At 41.6% G+C, this 27,096-nt stretch overlaps 2 protein-coding genes and 1 non-coding gene across 3 annotated transcripts in view; all 3 read right to left on the reverse strand.

Moving 5' to 3' along the window:
• On the reverse strand, positions 1 to 7,618 carry LOC131223957 (G-type lectin S-receptor-like serine/threonine-protein kinase LECRK1). Its single transcript, XM_058219554.1, has 2 exons — positions 6,671 to 7,618; positions 1 to 16 (listed from the first exon to the last, which is right to left on the reverse strand). The coding sequence occupies exons 1-2, from the start codon at positions 7,522 to 7,524 to the stop codon at positions 1 to 3; spliced, it is 870 nt and encodes a 289-aa protein (XP_058075537.1). The 5' UTR covers positions 7,525 to 7,618.
• LOC131223959 (G-type lectin S-receptor-like serine/threonine-protein kinase LECRK2) overlaps positions 7,534 to 27,096 on the reverse strand; it is a 23,979-nt gene continuing 4,416 nt past the window's right edge. The window contains exons 2-3 of the mRNA XM_058219555.1: positions 24,684 to 24,945; positions 7,534 to 7,773 (exon numbers count right to left, since the gene is read on the reverse strand). Coding sequence (XP_058075538.1) covers positions 7,534 to 7,773; positions 24,684 to 24,945 — 502 coding nt within the window. The remainder of the gene's footprint in view (positions 7,774 to 24,683; positions 24,946 to 27,096) is intronic.
• On the reverse strand, positions 11,642 to 11,748 carry LOC131224457 (small nucleolar RNA R71). Its single transcript, XR_009160940.1, has one exon. It is a non-coding gene; the product is annotated as a small nucleolar RNA R71 (small nucleolar RNA).

The raw sequence follows: 27,096 nt of genomic DNA on the forward strand, positions 1-27,096 counted from the left end.
TTATTTGAAATCCAACCTGTTCAAAAGTTAAAAAAGACATGAAAGAAGGGCAAAAGCAAATATCATCTTGGTCTAAAGCTTTTGTAGCAATTAGAAGTTTATAATGGTGGGCGTCACTGTCCCACTGTTTTCTGTACGGGGGTTAACTGGAGCTTTGGATTTAACTCATTCTTTGGGTATTGCCCTAAAATAATCTCTCCAAATGGATGGAAGGCGTGGATACAGTACATGCATAATGGTGGGGCCCATGGAACTTGGTGACGTCACTTCAATAGCCAGTTTGCTACTCAACCTGTCGGTAGCTTATCCGCGCCCGGCCGCTCAGAGCACTGCCCATTTGTATAGGGAGCGGATTGGATACTGAACGCTTCAGTAGCCAAAGCGCTACTGAAGTGATGTGGCAAAACGCCATTGGCTAGATACCAACGCCACGTTCCCTTGGTATAAATGCTACTCCGTTGGATCCGTTAACGGATCTTTCTCCCTTTTCGCCGTGCACCACTCGGCTATGAAATCGGATGGTCATTTTGAGAAAATTCAGTTGGGTCCACTGTAAATTTATGCTATTTATCCACACCTTCCATCTGTCTTTCCATCTAATTTTAGGCGTTGAGCCCAAAATTGAAGCTTGTAAAAATCTCAAGTGGACCATACCACAGGAAACAGTGGAAATAATGATTTCCGCCGTTAAAACCTTTTCAGCCCCACAGTGATGTTTATTTTCATGGTTAGGTTTTGAGCTAAGGCCCTAAAATTATCTTATAAAATGAATGGACAAACTGGATGAAATATATAAATCACGGTGGACCCCACAGAGTTTACTTACGCAATCCGCTTCCCCTGGCCACGTACCGTTAAAATCCACATTGCATTTTTTTCTGGACGTTCCTGCGCTGGGAACCCAGGCCCACTGTGATGTTTGTGAGAAATCCTCCCCTTCCATCCGTTTTTTTAGTTCATTTAAGGACATGATGTCAAAAATGAACCGTATCCAAAGCTCAAGTGGGCCGTATGAAAGGAAAATGTGGTTAGGGAAATTCCTACTGTTAAAATCTACCTGAGTTCGACAATGATGTTTACAATCCATCCATACCGTTTTAATAACTTCATTCCTACCGGGATGAACTGAAATAAAAAATATTAGCATGGCTCGGAACTTCTGTGGCCCATGAATATTTCAACTGTGAACGTTCAATTATCACTTTTTTGGCCCACTTGAGCTCTAGAAACTGTTCCTTCTTGGCTTCAAGTCTGACTTGAACTCAAAAGACAGATGGCGGGTAGGATTTCTCACAAACATCATGGTGGGCCCCACCTAATTCCCAGCGCAAGAACTTCTTGGAATGTCTTTTGGCAGGAAATCCACGTCCGCGCGTTGCGAGTGCGTTCACGGCCTAAACGGAAAAACATCCGCTAACGGATCTCCGTTGGAAGAGTATTTATTGAAAGGAAACAGCCGCTTGGCATCCAGCAATGGCTTTTTGCCACATCACTTCAGTAGCGTTTTGGCTACTGAAGCGTTCAGTATCCAATCCGCTCCCATTTGTATATAGACAGGTGGGTGTAGGACTCAATCCGCGGGAAGCGGATTGGCTGGTGTACACACCAGCTATATCGCTGGTGTATTAACATCGGCAAGTTTTGTAGGTCACACCATAAGGTATGTGTTATATCCAAACCGTCCATCCATTTTACGAGCTCGTCTTAAGGCTTGAGCTGAAAAATAAGGCAGATATAAAGATTAAGTGGACCACACTGCAAAAGGCAGTGTGAGATTGCACGTCTACCATTGAAACCTTTTTGGGTTCACAAAAGTTTTGGATCAATATGAAATTTGTTTTTTCCTCTTCATCCATGTATTTGTGACCTTATGAACAGATTGGATGGAAAATAAAGGTTATGGTGGGCTTATGAAATTTTTAATGGTGAAAATCAGTATCCCGCTTCTATTTTTGGTGTGGTCCATTTGAGCTTTGGATATGATTCATTTTTGGTAAATACTCTAAAATGATCTCGAAAAATCGATGAACTGTGTGGATATAATAAATACATATTTTGGGGCCACATATCTTTGATCTCCATTGAACCATTTGTACAACTCAAAGCTCGAGGAGCGTCGGCGCTCGTCTTCGCACGACATGTATCTACATCAGCTATATAGCTAGTGTGTGGTACACCAGCTAATCTCCTTCCAATCTGCATTCCCTTAGGGCCTGTTTGGATTCGCGTATAGGGCTGTATTGCATTGTATTACTGTACGACACGTGTACTCCGGGCATTATAGATTGTATTGATGAGTCTTATCATTAAGAAGTAGAATGTTTGGTACTGAGTGGGTTTGGAAATGTAATCAACGGATATACCTAATTCACTGTTTGTTGAAGGATCGAACTCCATAGTGAGAAAGTGCCTATAATACAGACCACATACAATACTTGCTATGGACCACCGACAGATTGGCTACTAAAACCTGACACCACCCAATATTGGTTGGTGTTGGATGCTATGTGGGCCCCCCATGCCTTTTTACTCCTTGGTAGGGTAGCAAGTAGCCCTATGACCTCTTTCTATGTCTCAACCAACCAGTGGCAAGAAAGAAAACAAAGAAAGAGAAAAACCATTGGTATCACATCGAAAGTTGAGTGTATAGCCCATGAACCGTTGGTTTGAATCTCAAAAGCATATATACCATTGTAAGTGTGTATGTTCTTCGTAGTTCGTATTTATGAGGCCTTTTGTTTCTTTCTGTGTTTGAGGTATCAGATCTGAAAATGATTTTCATACTCCTTTTCAAGAAGAGAAATGAAAAATCCGATCTTGAAATCGTACGAAAAGGGTAGCAAATCTATGGTTAAGGTTTGGTAATTTATTCCAATACAGGGTGTTTTTGGGTTGGGTTATTTATCGTTAAGGGAGGGATGAAGATGGAGATGGGAATGTGTAGGTTTTGGAATGAAGAAGACAGGGCCATTGCCGTTGTTGTGATGGGCCACTAGGCATTTGATTATCTGACGGCTGGGAATGTTTCTTCCGACAAGTTGATTGCCGTCAACGGTAGAGATGGCAGTGTCCAGCACAAGCTCTCGGAGAAAAAGCTTTTTTTTTTTTTCCCCAGACGCGGTGCAACGCAATGAAGGCATTGCACTGCACGATGTGATGAGACAACAAAACAGAGATGCGTGGCCTTCATTTTCTGGTTCAGCGATGTACGCAGGTGGTGTGTGTACGGCGGATATCAATTTGAATTCAAACATATGTTATTGTATTATTTTAAAATAAAACAATGCAATACATTTTCGGCCTGTGATCCAAACACACCCTTAATGGATGGGGATTTTCATGGAGACCCGGCCACCACATGACTCTCTCTGGGCTCACCATGATGTACATATTATTTATCCACGCGACTTTACATCTTACTCGGTACATTGGACGTTTCAATGAGAATGCGGATTCCATCCAACCCCGCCCCTCCTCTCCCGATCACAACGGGGCAAGGGCTCTGAGAGGCCACCCAAATGTATGTGTTTTATCCGCATTGTCCATTAACCTTGCCATATCAATTTAGTGTATTAGTCCAAAAATGAAGTAGATCTAAGGCTCAAGTAAACCACACTATAGGAAGTAGTAGTGGTAGTGATACTTGCCATTGAAACTAGGGGTGTCAATGGGCTAGGCTTGGGACTAAAAAATCAGAATTTTGAATAAGGCCAGCCTGATGGCCCACTCTGAAATAGTTCAAAATCCAGGCCAAGACTTAACCAGGCCTGATCATTGTCAGCCCTAATTGAAACCTTCTTAAGGCTCACGATAATGCTTTAGTGTCATACTCACCATGATGGTTAAGTGCCATCTGACCTGTTCATAAGGCCGCATGGACTTGGATAAAAGAAAACACAAATATCAGCTGGATCCAAAACTTTTGACGCTCCCGAGAAATTTTTAATGATAACAGTTTAATCCTTACTGTGTAAGTACACTTGAGCCTTGGATCTGCTTCATTTCTAGGTTTAATCACCAAAACAACGTGGAAATGTTAATGGAGGGTGTGGATAAAACCCGTACATCATGGTGGCCCCTCAAAGCCCCGCCCATTCTAATATGGAGATGAGTGGGGCTAGGACACAATCCACATTCCCCAATGGATAGGGATTTTCCTTAAGACCGGTCGCCATGTAACTCTTTGGGCTCACCATGATACATGTATTTAATTATCCATGTTGTCCATGTGATTTTTCAGATTATTTTCAGTTATTTTAAGCCATGAGCATAAAAATAAGGAAGATTTAAATCTCTAGTGGACTACACCACATAATAAAACACTGGGGATATGAATGCCCACCATTGAAAACTTCTCAGGACTTACCATAATTTTTATTTTCCATCCAACTTGTTTATAAGTTGCATAGATCTTGAGAATCGTTTATATATAAAGCTATAGTTGTTCCATCTGAAGATGACTAGGGGGCTAGCATTGAGACCCACATCAATAACTTCAATAGGCATGTCTGCAAGTTGTTGGATATGGATGAGGTGATGAAGGATGAAGATCAAGCATGAATTCTTTTGAATTCTTTTATAGAATCGTATCGTTCAAAGATTCTTTGTGTACCAGTAAGTCAACCACTAGCATTGAGACCTTACCTCAACTCTTTAGTCAATGGCAATGAGAAAGAAAAGTGGTGACATGAGTTCTTCTATAGATGCATTGATTACAAGGGGGTAAACTTTGAGCGAGATAGTAAATCTTCATGATCGAGATCCAAATCCAAGGACAAAGAGACAGAAAAACTAAAGTGTTTGAATTGTGGAATGTTAGGACACATGAAAAAGAAGAAATCAAATAGTTTTCACAAAGAGGCCAATGTTGTGCAATGCAATGAGGAGGCGAGTGATAGTGAGGTGTTGACCGCATTAAAATATGGGTATCCCAAGTTAAGTAATGAGAAATCAGATAGTTCTTTTAGAAATGCTAACATTGTGGAATGCAATGAGGAGGCGAGTGATAGTGACGTGTTGACTGGGTCAAAATCTAGGTATTGCAATGATGAATGAATATTGGATACAAGAGCTTCGTATCACATGACCCCTCATAAGAGTTGGTTCACCTGTTATAATGAGTGTGATGGTCGTCAGGTGTTTATGGGTAATAGGAATGCCTATAACATGGTTAGTGTTAGATCGATACGCATCAAGATATTCAATGACATAAAGCTTATTTTAACTGATGTGAGACACATTCCCAATTTGAGTAAGAGTCTGATATCTATATATGCACTTGATGCACTTAAGTGAAAATTAACTGATTTCGATCGTGTTCTTAAGGTTTCAAAGGGGACACTCGTAGTCACGAAAGCACGGAGGAACTTCGGTGCTAGTAATAGCAACCTTCACCATGCAAAAAAAATAATTTACACGTGCATATACCAAACATCTTGTATATGCATCAAATCCACTCCGTCCATTATCGTTGAAGTTTCGTGGAAGGCTATGGTCTAGAGAATAAGGCAAGCTTGCCGATCAGGTGGATCACACAAGGAAACCGTTGGTAATGAAAGGCCCGGTTTTCTGCGCCATGAAGGGGACGTATCAACATGAGTTTAGTGTCTTCCCAAAGAAATGGTGGGTCATGAAAGGAAATGAACAAATTGGATCCACCTTCTAATGGGCCCAACAACTAAGTGGTGGCCACAACATGACTCAAAATTGATATCTCTGGATTGAAGTTATGAAGCTTCTCCCGCACTCGGACATTGGAATCCGAGAGAGAGAGAGAGAGAGCTTTGTAAAGGGAAGCCAAACACATGAAAGCAGTGTATAAAAGGTGGGCCATTTGGGTAAAAACCCTCAAATCTGTCCTTTAAATGAGGATCACCGGATCGACAGGTATGATTTTCAAAACCTGGGCATCCAGGGTCGTTGAGACTAGATACATGGTTCCATTTGACAAGTCACCCTGCCTTGTGGATTACGGAGAGATGACTCTACCCTATTCTGATTTTTTCCACTTCTACTTTGTAATGTGCTTTTGAACGTGGAAAAACATGCTTTTCCACCTCTACTTTGTATTATACTTTCAATCTTTTTCTTAAAATTCGTAGATATTAATTTCCCAAAAGAAAACGTAAATTTGATTTCCAAGATAGAGAAGGCGCGAGGATACCAAACGTGGAATCAATATGAAGTTGGAATGCAAACAAACGCCAAAAAGAAAATCAAAATCCACCATTTTCCATTTGGAAGGATTCCAGGTTACAGAATTCTATAGCCACGTTTTGGCAGTCTTTGGGAACTTCTAATTTCTAAAAATTGAAAATGATTCCATTTGGGAAAAGCGTGGAACTGACTTCCTTGACTAAGATTTTAGAAGGAAACTATGAAAAATCGATGTGGCTCGAAGAGGGGGCTTATAGCGAATTACTATTTAAATCCACAGTTTTCCATTTCCACAAGGATTAAAACCTCTCCTCGTCCTCCTTTTAGTTTACATTTATCCAAACACAACAACAAAGATGAAAAACTTAGCTAATTGTACTTTCTAAATGATGAAAATAGCCCTAGTTGCGCAATAGCTTGGATCTTCGGTCTAGTTCTAGCAACCTACACCGCGCCAAAAAAAAAAAAAAAAAGGAGAGAGAGAGTACACATGCACCCATACACGTGCATATACCGAACATCCTGTGTATGCACTGGAGGGAAGTGAAAGGGTTTCAACTCAACCAAGCGAACTAATGAAAGAAGAAGGGTGACAGGGCACTGAAAAACTTCAACTGCACCTTCAAGTATCTGTGTCACCTTCTTCATACAAGGCCTCAGCGATGGCTCTTCTTGTATGCACCAAATCCCTAACTTCACCAGCCTCTCCACCCTCTTCATCTCCGCCATTGCATCTCGGTCGTCCATCAATAACATGTCCAATCTCCCCCTACGATAGCATCCATAGGCCCAGTCTGTCAAGACCGCCTTCTCCTCATTCCCCACCACCAATTCGACATTCTTCCTGCAACAAACAATCTCCAACAGCATTACACCGAAGCTATACACCTCGACCTTGTGCGTGATCGGCATGTTTTTGTACCATTCCGGTGCAACATAACCTCTGGTGCCTCGGAAGCCTGTGCTTGTTCGGGTCTTGTCTGTCCTCAATAGCTTTGCCAATCCAAAATCAGAAATCTTGGCCATTAGATTATCATCTAGAAGTATGTTTTGAGGCTTTATATCGCAATGTATAATCTGGGAGCTGCACTCTTCGTGTAAGTACCTGAGCCCTCTAGCAATCCCGAACACAATTCTCAACCATTGATTCCAGTTGGGTTTTGAGGTCCCAAAGAGCAAGCTTGCCAAGGATCCATTGCTCATGAACTCATACACCAGAAGACGGTGGGCCCCCTCGTCATAGAATCCAAGCAATTGGACTAGATTCTTATTATGGGTCCGGCTGATCGCTCCCACTTCTGTCTTCAATTCCTTGTCACCCTCTTCTATAACTCTCTCGAGCTTCCCAACTGCAAGGGAAGTAGCCATGGAATCTAATTACATGGTTCCTTTATAAACAGTGCCAAAAGCGCCTCTACCCAATTCTTCCTTGAACCCATCCGTCGCTTCTTCCAACTCTCTGTAAGTAAAAGACCGCAAATTTGATTGCAGCATATTCGAATTCCATTGAACTTTCCGCAATCTCTTATGGTATCTGGATGAAACAAACAGAGAGATCGCTAATAATGTGAAATTGATAAACATGGAGCTGCCTCCCTTGATCTTTCTCCTTCCGTTCTGGAGGAAGAAAAAGCTGTGAAGAATTATCTTTCAATACTTTAATGAGAGATTTTCCACCTGTACTCCTATCCATCCTCCCATTCAAGAGAGGAAGTTTCTTCTTCCAAAAGGTTGTTGCGCCAACAACACAGTGAGCCTAGATCCAATCTCAGGCCTTACCCACAAACGATAAACAAGAAGAAATATAAACTAGAAACAGATCAAAGCAATCCAAACAAACCACAAGACAAGATATACATGGAAAAACCCCAAACTATGGTAAAAAACCACGGATGCAAACTTTCACTATGAAGACAAACAAAGATTACAAGGCAATATATTAACCTCTCCCTTGGAAGAACATAGAAAATTCCTTGCCCACACCCTATAAATATTTTTCAATATTCACCTTAACCCTAGAATAGCCCTAGGGACCCTAATTTATAGTTTTGGCAACTCTCCTTTCTCACCCTTGCGAAAGGCGACACAGAAATTCGCAGTCCGCATCAGATTCGAAAATGAATCCGCGAAACCACGACCGGTCGAGCAGACTGCACGACTGGTCGAGCGGATGTTGAGGGTCAAATATTGCATATCCGACCCCAGTATTTTGCCTGGATTTACAAACATAGTACTCTTTATCGGCCTGATTTAATCATGTTTGTGATGCAAAAAGTATTCACGAGCCTGGACTGGGAAAGGGTACTAAAAGCATAGATTTAACAGTTTGAAGTCACCAAGGCAAGCGAAGGACCCTAGGAGACCAAGATCGACAGATTTGCACGCCAGGGATCCAAGAAAATCGAGGAATTGAAGCTCAAGTGGCCTGAAAAGTATCCAGAATGCAAAATCATAGGGTTCCCACCATCCGATCAGTTCGAAACTCCATACGTGGCCTGAGGACCATAAATGAACCGTACACGTAAAATTTCATCCATTGGATCGCTGTGGAAGTGGCCCAACGGACAGATCAGCCCACAATTTACTGATCTGGGGCCCACCTGATCTCTGGATACACCTCATCTTCGGTCTCAACGCCTTAAATCATGTGAAGAACCAGATGGATGGTGTAGATTTCTCGTAAACTTTATACGTGGACCCCATGTGAGACGAGTGTGCATGGTGTACATGTGCACTAGCTGTGCACGGCAACGCAGTCCCTCTCCAATTCGAATTCTTTCCAGCGCGTAAACGGAGCTCGCGGCTGGCGTTTGTGGGCCACCACCGTGTTTCAACGATCCAATCCGGACGGTCCAGCAGATCCCCATGACACCTTTTGTTACTGCCTAGGTGGCAGAATTGCAAAAGACTGCGAGGAGAGAACTTCAGCTGTTCAAACGGAGGATTGAGGTGTAAGCAGAAATCAAATGGACCACATAAAAACGGACGAAAAATGGTCATGTTCGACCGATTTTCCGTATACAATCCAATGAACGGACCCGATCTCGCAAGAAACACCAAGAAATTGGCCCACCATCATACCAGCGCAAGACCGTTTCACAACCTCCACACGCCGAGAAAACTGGCCGCTGTGGGCCATTATGCGATCAAATACAAGATCATATTGATTATCCAGATCGTCCAAAAGGTGGATAGGAGGGTTTTTACCTTTCTTATGCAGTTGGAATTCGCGGAATGGATGACCATTCGTCTCGGTTTCAGTTCAAACGCAAGATGTCTGTGCGTTGTTGCTGTGTAAACAGAGACTCGTGTCCGGCTCTTTTACAAAGGACGTGCGGAGCAAGGCAAGAGAGGGAGAAAGCGGAGGAGGTTTTTTTATATATATAAAGCTGGACGTGGAATGGGAGCAGGCGGGGAGCAAGCTGGGAGCTTGGACGATTGCAAAGGAAAGAGAGGGAGAGAAGATACAGAGTTTTTGATTTGTTCTTAAAGGTTCTAATTCTTTTATTTATTTTTGAGAGATCAAGCCCAATCATGTTGGGCTAAACCTCTTAGCTAGGGCTAAGAGGTGAAGCTTGTAGTGAGATGGGAGACTCTATTTGTTGATTTAATTATTTAATTGTGAATTGAGCTTGATTGTGGTTTAATTATTAAGGGATGTTTTTAGTTTTTAATGGTCTATTGTGACTGAAATTACAATGGATCTGTGATAGCTTTGAGCATGTTCCTTTCCTTTTATGTTTATGACGTCAGGAAGCCCTGTTGTTCACCATCGTCTCATGGGCATGGTCGGATGACGGTACCCTTCCTAACTTTCATGCACTATTGATTGGTTGGTAATTAGTTTAATCTTGTTGTTTGCTTTGTCTCCTGGGCATGGTTAGATGATGGAATCCATTCTAATTCATATACCTTTCATCTCTTGAAAACCAGATCAAGTAAGTTCAGTTTAAATTCAATAATTCTTGATGTAGGCATAAGATCTCCCTGATCTCTACAAGTGGATCCTCTGAATCCCTAGTTTCCTTCCTCTGAATTCCTTAAGTTTTCGATAATTATTCCAAAATTATTTATTAAATTCTATTTGATTTAGATTGCATCTTAGGCTAGTTCTAGTTCTACTTGGCTTCAGATAACGTACAGGTATCAGTCCCTGTGGATTCGACCTCGGTCTTACCGAGTTTATTACTACATCACAACCCTATACTTGGGGAGTGAACAAGTTTTTGGCGCCGTTGCGATTCTCTGAAATTAATTAGTTTTAGGATTAGTTTAAGATTAGAATTTGACTAACTTTAGTTGTAGACTTTTATTTGATTTCTAGAACTAACTTGTTTTCCTGTTTTATAGGATCCTGACATAAGTTTCTAAATTGGTAATTCCTTCCTAATCTCTCTACTTTTTCTACTTTTTTAGAATTAGGGTTTAAATTTTTAATTTTAGTATTTTTCTATTTTTAGTAGTTTATTTTTAGAAACTTTCCTCTTTTGTTACTTTCTAACTTTAACTCTTTTAGAATCTAATTTTTTTTCCTAATTTATTTTTAGAATTTTTGTTTAGAAACTAACCTTCCTATGTTGTAGGCCTTTAAGATAGAAATCTCTAATTCGGTAAGCTCTCTCTCGACTTCTATTCTTCAGTTTTCTTTTAGTAATTCACCTTCTAGTTTAAGGACTTTCCTAATTTATTTTAGAAATTTCCACTTTCTTTTAGGAATTCCTTCTTTTAGAAATCAGTTTACTGTTATTTTTCTTTTAAATGATTGTTCTTCTCTTTTTTAGAATCTAACTTATTTTTTTTTTTTTTACAGGTTTTTAACTTAGGACTCCAATTTGGTAATTTCTTTCCAACTCTCTCTTTCTTCCTAGATTTTCTTTTCCCTTCTTAGGATTAGGCTTTGAATTTAGTTGAGGGCTGTGAGTGTTTCATGCCCAAGTGGGCCCGTGACGACACTCGACGTCTCTTGACTGAAGGAGGATTGGTTGAAGGGTTGACTATCCATTGCAGGACTAGACACCGCTCAAAATCTCCTGAGTTAACTGAAGTTATGGCTGAAGACCAACCTCCTCTACTTCCACCCAGGGTGGAGGATACCCAAGATGAGAACGAGGTGCATCAGGCACCCTCACCTCGTACTTTACGAGATTATCTACAACCGGCAGGAGTGAGTATGCCCTCATGCATGATTTTCCTTGAAAACACAGGACAAATGGACATCAAACCGGGAGTTATCCAACTCCTTCCCAAATTCCATGGACTTGAATCAGAGAGTCCATATTTACATTTGAAAGAGTTCGATGAGATTATAGCTACATTATGTTTTCCTAATGTATCTGAGGATACAATTAGGCTGAAACTCTTTCCTTTTTCCTTAAAAGAGAAAGCTAAGACGTGGTTACATTCACTGCGTCCTAGATCCATTGGCACATGGAACGACATGCGGAGGGAATTCATAAAAAAATTCTTCCCACATCATAAAACGATTACCCTCAGAAAAGCAATCATGAACTTTGCCCAAAAGGAAGATGAAACATTCTTTCAATGTTGGGAAAGGTTCAAAGATTTGGTCAGTTCATGCCCACAACATGGATTTAAAACGTGGCGCATTACAAATTTTTTCTACGATGAACTAACATCTTCCATGCGCCAAATGGTCGAGATAATGTGTAATGGAGAGTTCATTAATAAAGATGTCGACGAGGTATGGGACTACCTCGACAGTTTGGCTGAAAAAACACAATCTTAGGACTATTACCCAAAATCAAACACCACGTCTAGGCCGACTCAATTAAAGGAGAAAGGTGGATTATATCTCTTGAAAGAAGAGGATGATCTCAAGTGTAAAGTGACTACGCTCATAAGGAAAGTTGAGGCCATGGAAGGAAAGAAGGATAAGGTTAATGAAATTGTTTGCGGCATCTGTGATTGCAACATTCATACAACTGAAAATTGTCCTACAATACCCGCCTTTTGAGGAGTGTTGAATAAACAAGCTAATGCCATAAACAACTATCAAAGACCTTTTACTAGACCTAACTCCAATACATACAATCCTGGCTGGAAAAATCATCCAAACTTTAGTTGGAGGAATGGACAAACGGCTACTCTTCCAGGTTTCTTCAATCAAAATCCAAATCAAGTGAAACCTCAAGAGGAACCAGTTCAAAATTCCATACAAGAGCTGGCTCAGGCAATGCGGGGAATTACAAATTTTATGCAAAAGATAGATTCTCGTATGACGGTTATAGAAAAGGGGATGCTTCCTGCACAACTTCTCCCCAATCCTAAACCACAGTACGAGATTAATGATCCCAGCTCTTCAAATCAGATGGGGCACGCTAAATCCATCACCACTCTTAGGAGTGGAAAGATCATTGATAAAACTCTTCCGGTTAGGCCCGAAAAGCCTCAAGAACCAGAAGAGGACAACAATGATGGATCCAGTGATGCCCCATAAAAATTAGAACTGGAACTTCTAGAGAAGCCAGTTGCTCCATTCCCCCAACGGTTGGTTTCACCAAAACCTCTCTCTAACTCTCAGGATATCCTAGAGGTGTTGAAATAAGTGAAAGTCAACATTCCTCTACTTGATGTCGTAAAACAAATACCTTCATATGCCAAATTCCTGAAAGACTTATGCACGACCAAACGACTGCAGAGTATTCAAAAGAAGATCTTCTTGACTGAGAAAGTGAGTGCCATCCTAAAGCAAGACAGCCACAGAAATTCAAGGATCCCGGTAGCCCAATCATATCATGTGTAATCGGGGACCATCGAATTGATCATGCACTTCTTGACTTAGGAGCAAGCGTCAATCTGATTCCCTACACGGTATACAAACAGTTAGGTTTAGGTGAACTAAAACCCACCCCAACCACACTACAACTTGCTGATCGCTCTGTTCGTGTACTAGGAGGGATAATTGAGGATGTGTTGGTCCAAGTTGATAGATTTTACTACCCTATAGATTTTATCATCCTAGACACCGAACCCATCAATAACATAAGCACTCAGATCCCCGTCATTCTTGGCCGCCCATTCCTTGCCACTTCAAATGCAATTATCAACTGCAGGAATGGTGTCATGACTATGTCTTTTGGAAATATGACATTGGAGTCAAATATCTTTTTCAACAACGACAGAAACTTAGAGGAGGATGACGATTTCCACGACATTAACATGATTGACTCTTTAGTGGAAGATACGACACCTCTAGCCTTATCCTCTGACTCTCTAGAGACGTGCCTAGCCCACTCCCATGATTTTGATGATGACATGATTAGGGAGACGTGCGCCTTGCTTGATACTGCACCGGTACTTGAAGTTAACCGGTGGAGGCCACAATTTGAAGAATTGCCACAAACCGATGTAGTGCCTCTACCGTCTAACCTCAAGCCGCCGAAGCTTAACCTAAAACATTTGCCCTCTGATTTGAAATATGCCTATTTAGGTCAAGATGAGACATACCCGGTGTGATCTCTGCCCACCTAGAGAAAGAACAGGAGAGTATGCTCATATCTACTCTCATTGAGCATAAAGGAGCCCTGGGATGGACGATAGCGGACCTCAAGGGAATCGATCCCTCGATTTGTACTCACCGCATATATCTTGAGGATAATGCAAAAACCGCTCGCAACCACAACGTAGACTAAATCCAAACATGAAGGAAGTGGTTAAGGCCGAGGTTCTTAAACTATTAGACGTGGGTATCATATACCCTATATCCGATAGTCAATGGGTGAGTCCAACTCAAGTGGTCTCTAAGAAGTTCGGAATCATCATCATAGCCAATGTCAATAATGAACTCGTGCCAACTAGAGTCACTACTGGTTGGAGAATGTGCATTGACTACAGGAAGTTGAATACCGTCACAAGGAAAGACCACTTTCCTTTACCATTCATTGATTAGATCCTGGAAAGGTTAGCTGGTCATTCCTATTACAGTTTCCTTGACGGGTATTCGGGCTACAACCAGATAGAGATAGCCCCTGAAGACCAGGTTACATGTCCCTACGGCACCTTTGCCTATCGAAGGATGCCATTCAGACTATGTAATGCCCCTACCACCTTTCAGCGATGTATGCTTAGTATCTTTTCTGATATGGTGGGGCAATATCTAGAGGTCTTCATGGATGATTTCTCTGTTTACGGTCCATCCTTCAGCAAGTGCTTGAAAAGTCTTAAATGTGTGTTGAAAAGATGTTAAGAAAAGAACTTGGTACTTAATTGGGAGAAGTGTCATTTCATGGTTCAGAAGGGAATTGTCCTTGGGCATATCATCTCGTCCAAGGGAATCAAGGAAGACAAGGCAAAAATCGATCTTATCTCTAACCTTCCTCCACTCAAGAACATCAGAGACGTGCGATCCTTCTTAGGACACGCAGGATTTTACAGGCGATTCATAAAGGACTTTAGTCTCCTCTCTCGTCCTTTATATACTCTTCTTCAAAAGGATGCTCCATACGAGTGGACTGAGCAATGTTAGGAAGCTTTCACCAAGCTTAAGGGCACGTTAACTACTGCACCTATCATGCAGCCACCCGACTGGAGCCTTCCTTTTGAGCTTATGTGCGACACTTCTGATTATGCTCTTGGGGCAGTCCTAGGCCAGAGAAAAGATAAGAGGCCCTACGTCATTCATTACGCAAGTAGAACTTTAAATTATGCCCAAGTAAACTACTCGACTACGGAAAAGAAACTCCTAGCCGTAGTGTTCGCTTTGGATAAATTTAGGTCCTACTTGATCGAATCCAAGATCATTATCTACACAGATCATGCGGCACTTAAGTATCTTCTTTCTAAGAATGATTCTACCCTGCCTGATACGATAGATCCTTCTACTCCAAGAATTTGATTTGAAAATTAAAGATAAAAAGGGAGTAGAAAACGTAATGGCCGATCATCTATCTCGCCTTAATACCTCTGATTCCCTTGAGACGACCCATATCAACGATATGTTCCCTGATGAACAACTATTCAGAGTCTCCCATTCACCTTGGTTTGCTGATATTGCTAATTATCTTGCTACAGGTGCCATACCAACACAGTGGACTGCGCAAGATAAGAAGAAATTTTTCACCGAGGTGCGCAACTTTTTCTGGGATGATCCTTATTTATTTAAATATTGCCCAGACCAAATTCTAAGGAGATGTGTACCAGACGATGAGCATCAGAGCGTCATCTCCTTCTGTCACTCAAAGGCCTGTGGTGGTCACTTTTCTGCTAAAAAGACCACGGCCAAGATTCTGTAGTGTGACTTTTACTGGCCCACTATGTTTAGGGACACTCATGAGTTTTACAAAGCTTGTCAGCGTTGTCAGAAATTGGGAGCATTGTCCCGTCGAAATATGATGCCTTTGAATCCCATCCTTATCATTGAAGCATTTGATTGTTGGGACATCGATTTCATGAGACCATTCCCCCAATCGTTTGGAAATCTGTATATTTTGCTCGCCATGGATTATGTCACCAAATGGGTCGAAGCGATTCTGTGTCGAACTAATGATCATCGCACGGTCATTAAATTCCTAAAAGAAAACATCCTTTCTCGATTTGGAACGCCTCGAGCCATCATTAGTGATGAGGGCTCACACTTTTGTAATAGACCATTCGAGAGCTTAATGAAGAAATACGGTATCTCTCACAAGGTGAGCACCCCGTACCACCCACAAACAAGTGGGCAAGCTGAGATTTCTAATAGGAAAATTAAACACATTTTGGAGAAAACGGTTAACCCTGATCGTAAGGATTGGTCAATTCGATTGACCGATGCCTTATGGGTATACCGTACTGCCTTTAAAACCCCTATTGGAATGTCTCCCTTTAGACTTGTCTATGGGAAAGCTTGTCACTTGCCTGTGGAGCTGGAACATAAAGCATACTGGGTGATCAAAAATCTTAATTTCAATCTGGACAACGCTGGCTCACTACGCAAACTTCAATTGAATGAACTTGAGGAAATCCGGAATGATGCGTACGATAATTCGAGAATTTACAAGGACAAGATGAAAGCATTTCATGACCAACACATTTTACGAAAATCATTCACGCCTGGTCAGAAGGTCCTTTTGTACAATTCTCGATTACATCTCTTTTCGGGTAAGCTTCGATCTCGTTGGACCGGCCCTTACATTGTTGTTACTGTTTTTCCTCATGGGGCCGTTGAAATAAGAGATCCCGACAATGGCAAGGAGTTTAAAGTCAATGGACATCGATTGAAACCATTTGTCGAGAAATTTGATTCAGAGGACATGTCCATGCCCCTGACTGCTCCTGTTTACCAGGATTGATCTCCTAGTCTGATGGAGGTATAGGTAGGTTTATCGCTTTCATAGGACTAGGGTAGTTGCTTTATTTGTCTAGCTGAAGACGGTAAACTTATCGCTCCTGGGAGGCAACCCAGCTCTTCATTTCATTTCGTTTTTATCATTAGTTAGTCCAATGTTTGTGGGTAACATTACTGCAAACCCTCACGAGACTACAACTCGTCCACTAGGGGCAACCTAGGGGTTTAAAGGCTTGTTGCATATGCTAAATGTAATCGAGAGTACCTGCGAAAGTGGTGTAGGTAGGATTTCATTTTTGTTATTTGTATTTTATTTTATTTTTGTTGGTTTCTCTCTTGTACTGACCCGCTCTTACGTAGATATCTTTGAAAAGCCTCTTGATTCTTTCGTCCAGGTACTATCTTTCCATCACTCCTCCTAGATTTCCGTTGTCCCATGTGCATTACATGTTTATTTCTTTTACATTGAGGACAATGTAGATTTTTGGTTGGGGGTGGGAGATTAGGTTTCCTAATCAGTGTTTTCTTGGTCTTGAGCAAAAGTTGTGAATTTTTTTTTAATTTTTCGGGATTTCTGATGAATTCGAAGTGATTTTGACGGCCAGATGCGTGATGTTGGTACTTTATGACTCTTGGATTCAGTTATCTATTAAATTTCATAGCTAAGTTTGAATTGTTAATCCATTACTAGAATTTGTAAACATTGATTGAGACATGAATTCGCAGGACACATCTCGTGTGCATATTAAGGTTTCAGTTCGATATCGAAGGATTAACTTGGTAATCACTAAACATGAAAGGAACCAACTTGGAAAATTGAATGGATTGGGCGAACAGTCTTTACCATAGGTTTGCTCCCTATAGGTGTAGATTTAATTCCCTATGAATGATATGAGAAAAAGTTGGGTGTACAGTCTTTACCATAGGTTTGCTCCCTATAGGTGAGGACTCAATTCCCCTTCTTGGCGTTACTTTTAATGAAAAAAATAAAAATAAAAAATCAAATATTAAAAGAATAAAAAGATAATGTGTAAGCCAAGTGGGTTATCATGAATTCTCTTATTGGTTACCAATAAAATCCTTAAAATAAAGAGGTGAATCTCAATGTTGATAAGTCGAGATTAGACTATACATCCATGGAATTCAGTGTTTGGAATTGTTCTAATTAAGGGATTAATATTTGAACATGATTATAAAGTTTACTGTGAGCTTGATTCCAGGAGAAAGTAATGCCAACATTCATGAATCTTAGAATTCGAGTATCTGAACTGTTTTTCATAAATCTCTTGAGTTTGTAGAAATTGTCCTGTAATTCTCAATTTATTTTTCGCATACCTTGCTCGGGACTAGCAAGATGCTAATTGGGGGTTGTGTTGAGGGTCAAATATTGCATATCCGACCCCAGTATTTTGCCTGGATTTACAAACATAGTACTGTTTATCGGCCTGATTTAATCATGTTTGTGATGCAGAAAGTATTCACGAGCCTGGACTGGGAAAGGGTACTAAAAGTATGGATTTAACAGTCTGAAGTCACCAAGGTAAGCGAAGGACCCTAGGAGACCAAGATCGACAAATTTGCACGCCAGGGATCCAAGAAAATTGAGGAATTGAAGCTCAAGTGGCCTGAAAAGTGTCCAGAATGCAAGATGATAGGGTTCCCACCATCCGATCAGTTTGAAACTCCATACGTGGCCTGAGGACCATAAATGAATCGTACACGTAAAATTCCATCCATTGGATCGCTGTGGAAGTGGCCCAACGGACAGATCAGCCCACAATTTACTGATCTGGGGCCCACCTGATCTCTGGATACACCTCATCTTCGGTCTCAACGCCTTAAATCATGTGAAGAACCAGATGGACAATGCAGATTTCTCGCAAACTTCATACGTGGACCCCATATGAGACGAGTATGCATGGTGTACATGTGCACTAGCTGTGCACGGCAACGCAGTCCCTCTCCAATTCGAATTCTTTCCAGCGCGCAAACAGAGCTCACGGCTAGCGTTTGTGGGCCACCACCGTGTTTCAACGGTCCAATCCGGACGGTCCAGCAGATCCCCATGACACCTTTTGTTACTGCCTAGGTGGCAGAATTGCAAAAGACTGCGAGGAGAGAACTTCAGCCGTTCAAACGGAGGATTGACGGTGTAAGCAGAAATCGAATGGACCACATAAAAATGGACGAAAAACAGTCATGTTCGACCGGTTTTCTGTATACAATCCAATGAACGGACCTGATCTCGCAAGAAACACTAAGAAATTGGCCCACCATCATACCAGCGCAAGACCGTTTCACAGCCTCCGCACGCCGAGAAAACCGGCCGCTATGGGCCATTATGCGATCAAATACAAGATCAGATTGATTATCCAGACCGTCCAAAAGGTGGATAGGAGGGTTTTTACCTTTCTTATGCAGTTGAAATTCGCGGAATGGATGACCATTCGTCTCGGTTTCAGTTCAAACGCAGGATGTCTATGCGTTGTTGCTGCGTAAACAAAGACTCGTGTCCGGCTCTTTACAAAGGACGTGCGGAGCAAGGCAAGAGAGGGAGAAAGCGGAGGAGGTTTTTTTTTATATATATAAAGCTGGACGTGGAATGGGAGCAGGCGGGGAGCAAGCTGGGAGCTTGGACAATTGCAAAGGAAAGGGAGAGAAGATACAGAGTTTTTGATTTGTTCTTGAAGGTTCTAATTCTTTTATTTATTTTTGAGAGATCAAGCCCAATTATGTTGGGCTAAACCTCTTAGCTAGGGCTAAGAGGTGAAGCTTGTAGTGAGATGAGAGACTCTATTTGTTGATTTAATTATTTAATTGTGAATTGAGCTTGATTGTGGTTTAATTATTAAGAGATGTTTTTAGTTTTTAATGATCTATTTGACTGAAATTACAATGGATCTGTGATAGCTTTGAGCATGTTCCTTTCCTTTTATGTTTATGACGTCAGGAAGCCCTGTTGTTTACCATCGTCTCATGGGCATGGTCGGATACCCTTCCTAACTTTCATGCACTATTGATTGGTTGGTAATTAGTTTAATTCTGTTGTTTGCTTTGTCTCTTAGGCATGGTTAGATGATGGAATCCATTCTAATTCATATACCTTTCATCTCTTAAAAACCAGATCAAGTAAGTTCAGTTTAAATTCAATAATTCTTGATGTAGGCATAAGATCTCCCTGATCTCTACAAGTGGATCCTCTGAATCCCTAGTTTCCTTCCTCTGAATTCCTTAAGTTTTCGATAATTATTCCAAAATTATTTATTAAATTCTATTTGATTTAGATTGCATCTTAGGCTAGTTCTAGTTCTACTTGGTTTCAGATAACGTACAGGTATCAGTCCATGTGGATTCGACCTCGGTCTTACCGAGTTTATTACTACATCATAACCCTATACTTGGGGAGTGAACAGCGGACCCCACGACCGATCGTGCATGGCCCATGACCAGTCGAGCACCTCGGACCCAAACACTGATCATGCCAGTCTACGACTAGTCACGACCGGTCGAGTGGGCTCCACGACTGGTCGAGCAGGGGCCACAACCGGTCATGCGCGGCCCCAGATGTGGCTTCACTTCTTAACAATCTCCCACTTGAACACACATCGCCATAAACCTTTATCTTCTTCATCAGGAGTGCACCGCCTCCTCGTCTTCAAGCCTGAAGACCAATCAAAGATGAACATAGCTTCAGCTTCTCCTGTGTGACCGCCTTGGTCAGCATATCCGCAGGATTCTCACTTGTATGAATCTTCTCCAGAGCAATCGATCCATCTTCCAGTAATGACCGTATGAAGTGATATCTGATGGCGATATGTTTGGCCTTAAATGAAAGGCTGAATTCTTAGCCAAGTGTATTGCACTCTGACTGTCACTGTACAGCTTGTAATCTACTTGTTTCTTACCCAACTCCTCTATAAAACCTTGCATTCACACCATTTCCTTGCACGCTTCCGTAGCCGCAGCATATTCTACTTCTGTCGTACTGATAGATACTATCTTCTGTAACTGAGAGACCCAACTGACTGCAGCACTACCCAGAGAAAAAACATAACCTGTAGTGCTTCTTCTGCTGTCGATATCTCCTGCAAAATCTGAATCCACGTAGCCTTGTAGCTTGATTTCCGTTCCACCATAGCACAACCCTACATCCTTAGTACCTGCCACGTATCTAAGGATCCACTTCACAGCTTCTCAATGTTCCTTCTCGGGGTTGTTCATGAACCTGCTAACAACTTCCACTGTTTGAGCAATGTCTGACCTCGTGCTCACCATAGCATACATGAGACTCCCAATAGCTGATGCGTATGGGACTTTAGCCATCAAGTCTCGTTCCTCCTACGTCTTTGCATCTTGTTACTTAGATAGCTTGAAGTGGTTGGCTAATGGAGTGCAAACTGGCTTAGCACATCCCATATTGAATCGATCAAGTACCTTGGCTATGTACTCTGCCTGTGATAAAACTAATTTTTTATTTTCCCTGTCACGCTTTATCCTCATGCGTAGGATTGTTTTGTAGCTCCTAAATCCTTCATGGCAAATTCTCTAGATAGTTGTCTTTTGAGATTTCAGATGTCCTTCATGCTTGAACCGGCCACAAGCATATCATCAACATACAGAAGAAGAATGATGTATAATATATCAAACTTCTTCAAATAACAACAGTGGTCTGCATGACATCTCCTAAAACCATTTCCCGACATGAAACTGTTGAACTTCTTGTACCACTGACTGGGGGGCCTGTTTTAGACCATATAAATTCTTCTTCAGTCTGCACACTTTGTTCTCCTTTCCTGGTGTCACGTATCCTGTTGGCTGATATATATATATATATATATATATATATATCTTCTTCAAGGTCCCCATGAAGAAAGGATGTCTTAACATCTAGCTGATTTAAATGTAAGTCCTCTGTAGCCACTATACTCAAGACCATGCGAATGTAGACATTTTCACCACAGGTGAAAATATTTCAGTGAAATCGATACCTACCTTTTGTTGAAACCCTTTCACAACCAATCTGGCCTTGTACCATTTCGAACCATCGTGCTCCTCCTTCAGTCTATAAACCCACTTGTTATGAAGAGCTTTCTTACCTTTGGGTAGAGTAACTAGCTCCCATATACGATTAGACTCAAGAGAATCCATCTCCTCATCTATGGCCTGCCCCACTTAACCCGTGTATCCAACTGTAATGCCTCTTCAAAACACTCTGGTTCACCATTATCTGTCAGCAGTAGATAATGTAAGGAGGGTGAGTATCGGACTGTAGATCTCCTCTCCCGAGTAAACCTCCTCACACCCAGTGTATGCAGCTCTGCCTCATAATGCTCCTGTACATGATCATCCTGTGACACTATAACACCCGTGTCCGGTAACTCTTCCAACTCTACGAATTCCTTTTCCTCGACCTTATTTCCTTGCACACTGTTCTTATGCATCACTTTTTCATTGAAGACTATGTCCTTGCTTCTGATGATTTTCTTTTTTCTGCATCCCAAAACCTGTAACCAAAATTATGCTGCTCGTAACCTATAAACGTGCACCTCCTAGACTTCGCATCCAGCTTGTTTTTGTGCTCTATATCAATGTGAACATATGAAGTGCAACCGAACACTCTGAGATGTGCAAGGTTCACTTCTTTCCAGTCCACATTTCTTCTGGTAGCCCACCATCCAATGGTGCTGAAGGACTTCTATTGATGAGATATGCGGCAGTATTCACAACATCTACCCAAAAAGTCTTGGGCAACCCTGCATGTAACCTCATGCTTCTGGCGCGCTCAAGGATGATCCTGTTAATTCGCTCAGCCACACCGTTCTGCTGCGGTATCCCTGGAATCATTTTCTGATGTTTGATTCCATTTGTTGTACAATACTTCTCAAATCTTTTATCACAGTACTCTCCCCCATTATCAGATCTAAGACATTTTACTGTTTTACCTGTCTCATTTTCTACCATAACTTTTCACTTCTTAAATATATCAAACACATCAGATTTATGTTTTAAGAAATAGACCCACAGTTTTCTACTAGCATAATCTATGAAGGAAACAAAATAACGTGAGCCACCAAGAGATAATACTGGTATCGGTCCCCACACATCAGTATGTACAAGCTCCAATAGATGTGTCTTTGGAGCGCGTCCCGTCTTCTTGAAACTTACCATTTTTTACTTGCCATACACGCAGTCCTCATAGAATTCCAAATCAATAAACTTAAGCCCTGGTAGCTTCCCTTTTGACAATAGCACTTTCATCCATTTCTCACTCATATGTCCTAACCTCTGATGCCATAACTGCTCATTCACTCTGGTTGATGTGACTACGAGTGAACTATACGATCCTGAAGTCACATACAAAGTACCTTCCTTTTTGCCTCAAGATATCACCAAGGCACCTTTTGTGATCTTCTAGGAATCACTAGTGAATGTCGTCACATAACCAGTATCGGCCAATTGTCCCACTAAGATCGGATTCCTTCTCAAACTCAATACATGTCTGACATCCTTCAATTTCAACGTTGTTCCGTCTTTCTGATTTATATGAACGTCTTCCTTTCCAACAATACTGCACGGCTCATCATCACCCAGGTAAACTTTTATAAAGTTACCTGACACATAATCACGCAGAACTTCCTTTCATAAAGTGGCATGAAACGAAGCACCCGAGTCTATGAATCAAGGCTCATTCCTCGCATCAAAAGACAAGATCAATGCCTCTGTGTCACTCTCCTCAGGTAGATTCACTGAATCCTTCCCACCTTGAGAGCTTCCTTCTTGTTTCTTGAGTGCCCTACAATCACGTTTCATGTGCCCCTTCTTGCCGCAATACCAACACCCGTCTTTGTCTTTCGGTCCCTTAGACTTCTTCCTTGACTTAGAATGCCCGTGTTTATTACCTCCTTTGTTCAGCGATCTTTCTCTTCCTTCAACGTTTAGAGCATTCCCTGAATCCCCTGAAACTCCTGATGCCTTTCTTCTAGATTCTTCGCTGAGAATTAGACCAGCCACATCATCAAATTTCAGCTTTGTCGACCCTGAAGAATTGCTCACAGTAATCACTAAACCATCACAACTGTTTGGCAAACTGGATAAGATCAATAACGCCCTGACCTCATCCTCAAAAACAATGCCAACGGATTCCAACTGGCTCGTGACTGTATTGAACTCGTTTAGATATTCAGCCACGCTCCCACCATCTGACATCTTCATATTGAATAGCTGTTTCATAAGATGAACCTTGTTAGACGCAGAAGGTATTTCATACATGGTAGCTAGGGCTTCTATTAATTCTTTTATAGTTTTCACCTTGGATATATTGAAGGCAACACTCTTAGACAAAGAGACTCGGATCATTCTTAAAGCTTTTCTATCCAATAAAAACCATTCATCATCTGTCATTTTTTCTGGTTTCTTCTCTTTTCCTAGAGGAATATAGAGGTCCTTCTAATACAAATAATCATCCATTTGCATCTTCCAGAAGGTAAAGTTTGAACTATCAAACTTCTCAATTCTAGTTTTCCCTTCTTCGGTCATCGCTTCCAATAGAACTAAACTAATAACTTTGATACCAGTTGTTGCGTAGCACGCCAATAACGCAGTGAGCCTAGATCCAATCTCAAGTCTCACCCACAAACGATAAACAAGAAGAAATATAAACTAGAAATAGATCAAAGCAATCCAAACAAACCACAAGACAACATATATGTGGAAAAACTCCAAATTAGGGTAAAAAAAACCACGGATGCAAACTTTCACTATGAAGATAAATGAAAATTACAAGGCAATATACTAACCTCTCCCTTGGAAGAACATAGAAAATCCCTTGCCCACACCTTAGAAATATTTTTCAATATTCACCTTAACCCTAAAATAGCCCTAGGGACCCCAATATATAGTTTTGGCAACTCCCCTTTTGCACCCTTGTGAAAGGCGATACAGAAATTCGCAGTTCGCATCAGATTCGGAAACGAATCTGCATAACCACGACCGATCGAGCAGACTGCACGACCGGTCGAGCAGACCCCACGACCGGTCGTGCATGGCCCACGACCGGTCGAGCACCTCGGACCCAGAGCACGACCGGTCGAGCACCTCGGACCCAAAACTGATGCTCGCTGAGTTCGAGTCGTGCCAGTGTACGACTAGTCACAACCGATCGAGTGGGCTCCACAACCGGTCATGCGTGGCCCCAGATGTAGCTCCACTTCTCAACACACGTCCTGTCCCTGAATTAGCCAACCATACAGTGACAATCATCCAAGTAAGCATCTCTACATTCATTCTCACTCATGGGTTCCATCCCTTCATAGTTATTCCCAGGAAAAGCAGTATCCCCCATTTCCCTCAGTTCAAACAGATCCCTCCGCCTTAACGGATCAAGCTTGCAAGCTTGTATAACATCATACGGCTTGCAACCTTTGAATTTGTTACTCTGATCGAAGAAGGAAAATCCGTATGGACACTGGCAAATTCCCCATCCATCATTGTCGAGGCTACAATAGCTGTTAAATCCACAAACACCACTGCTTATGTGGAATATGACAGTTGTGCAGATGTTCTCAGGAATGAACCACACGATGGACCATCCATCTCCCCCGCTCGCATTGCTTGTGCCGCCTTTGGGTATTTATAGGGAATTTGACCATACTGACCTCGAAGTTTGGTGGAATTACCTAGCAAGATTCAACCTTCAAATATCCTAAGAGTGGTCCTCTACCAAGCTTCTATAAATTACTTGGACCAAAATACCCTTGTCCTTGTTTCAGTAGTTGTACGGTTTTTTAAGGAATAAGAAGTTACATCATATTTAATGTCAAGAAAGTGATGTGTACGGAACACTTTTTTGCGCGTGGGTAAGGGCCAAACTTGTGGGGCCAACATGGATGTTTGCGTATAATCCATGTCGCCTATCGTTTTTGTCGTGTCATTTTAAGGCTAAGGCCCAAATATCAACCTTAGCCAGAGCTCGTGTGAGCAACATAATAGAAAATAATGGTGACAATGGAACCCACTGTAGAAACTTTTCAAGCTCACCGTGATGCTTGTTAGAAGTGGATACTGCCCAAGTCAGGACTTTTTGGGCCTAAAGCGAGCTGGCCAACAAGGTGGATGGATCGGATGACCCCATTGTGGGGCCTTAAGCTATGGTACTAATGGTTTGGTATAAAAGGAAGTGAACACATGAAACCACAATCCATGCAACACGACAACCACGACCCATATAATACGACAACTACGACCCATGCAAACCATGACCCATAGGGGCCCACATTGATGTGTGTGTATAATTCATGCCTCCCATCCTTTTTGTTGTGTCATTTTAGAGGTAAGGTCAAATATCAGCCTAATCCAATGCTCATGTGGGCCACAAAATAAAAAATAATGTTGACTGTCGAAACTTTCTAGGCTCATTTTTATGTTTGTTAGAAGTGGACACTGCCCAAGTTAGGACTTTTTGGGCCCATGGCAAGCTAGTCGACAAGGTGGATGGATTGGATCACCCCATCATGGGCCTTAAGCTATGGTACCAATGGTTTGATAGAAAAAGAAGTGAACAAGTTACAAACCACGACTCATGCAACATGACAACCATGACCCATATAACATGGCAACTACGACCTATGCAAACCACGACCCAAATGGGCCCACATTGATGTATGTGTATAATCCATGCTGCCCACATTGATGTTTGTTAGAAGTGGACATTGCCCAAGTTATATGGGTCGTGGTTGTCAAGTTATATGGGTCGTAGTTTTCATGAGTCGTGGTTGTCATGTTATATGGGTCATGGTTGTCATGGGTCGTAGTTGTCATGTTATATGGGTCATGGTTGTCATGTTATATGGGTCGTGCTTATCATCCAAGTCGTGCTTGTCATGAGTTGTAGTTATCATGTTATATGGGTTGTGGTTGTCATGTTATGTGGGTCGTGGTTGATATAGGTCGTGTTGTCATGTTATATGGGTCGTGGTTGTCATGTTATGTGGGTCGTGGTTGTCATGTTATACGGATCTTAGTTATCATAGGTCGAGGTTGTTACGTGACGTGTGCAGTTTGCGGTTGTAACGAGTAAGGGTCGATGTTGTCATGTTATAAGGATCGTGGGTTTTGTCGTGATTTATGTGTCGAATCCAATCCGTCCATTAGATTTGGACTTTTATTTAACCTATGGGCCAAAAAATGAGTTACATCCAAAATATTTGTGCCCCAAAAGGTTTTCAACGGTAGGCTTTCAATTTCACTGCTTTCTGTGGTGAGGTCCACATGAGCCTTTGAAATGCCTCATTTTTGGGCTCATCCCTTAAAATGATCTTTCATAATGAATGGACGGCATGGATAAAATATATACATCACAGTGGGCCTAATAAGACCATTCATCTTTACATATATAGGGCCACATAAGTTATTAAAAATAACCTGACGTACTAAAATAACCTTCCCGAGATCTCGAGAGTTTGGACTCCTCCAGCTAATGTGACTTACTAAAATAACATTCCCAAGGTCTCGGGAGTTTACACTATCATAACGTTTATTTTCCATCCAATCTGTTGATAACATCACAAATGCCTATATGAAGAGGAAAAACAAATTTCATGTTGATCCACAACTTTTCTGTGACCCCCAAAAGGGTTTCAATGGTAGACGTTAAATCC

The sequence above is a fragment of the Magnolia sinica genome, chromosome 13 (genome assembly GCF_029962835.1).
Source record: "Magnolia sinica isolate HGM2019 chromosome 13, MsV1, whole genome shotgun sequence".
Lineage (NCBI taxonomy): Eukaryota > Viridiplantae > Streptophyta > Magnoliopsida > Magnoliales > Magnoliaceae > Magnolia > Magnolia sinica.

Excerpts from the sequence above, each read along its gene's own strand:
- LOC131223957 (XM_058219554.1), bottom strand. The coding sequence starts at position 7,524 with ATGGCTACTTCCCTTGCAGTTGGGAAGCTCGAGAGAGTTATAGAAGAG.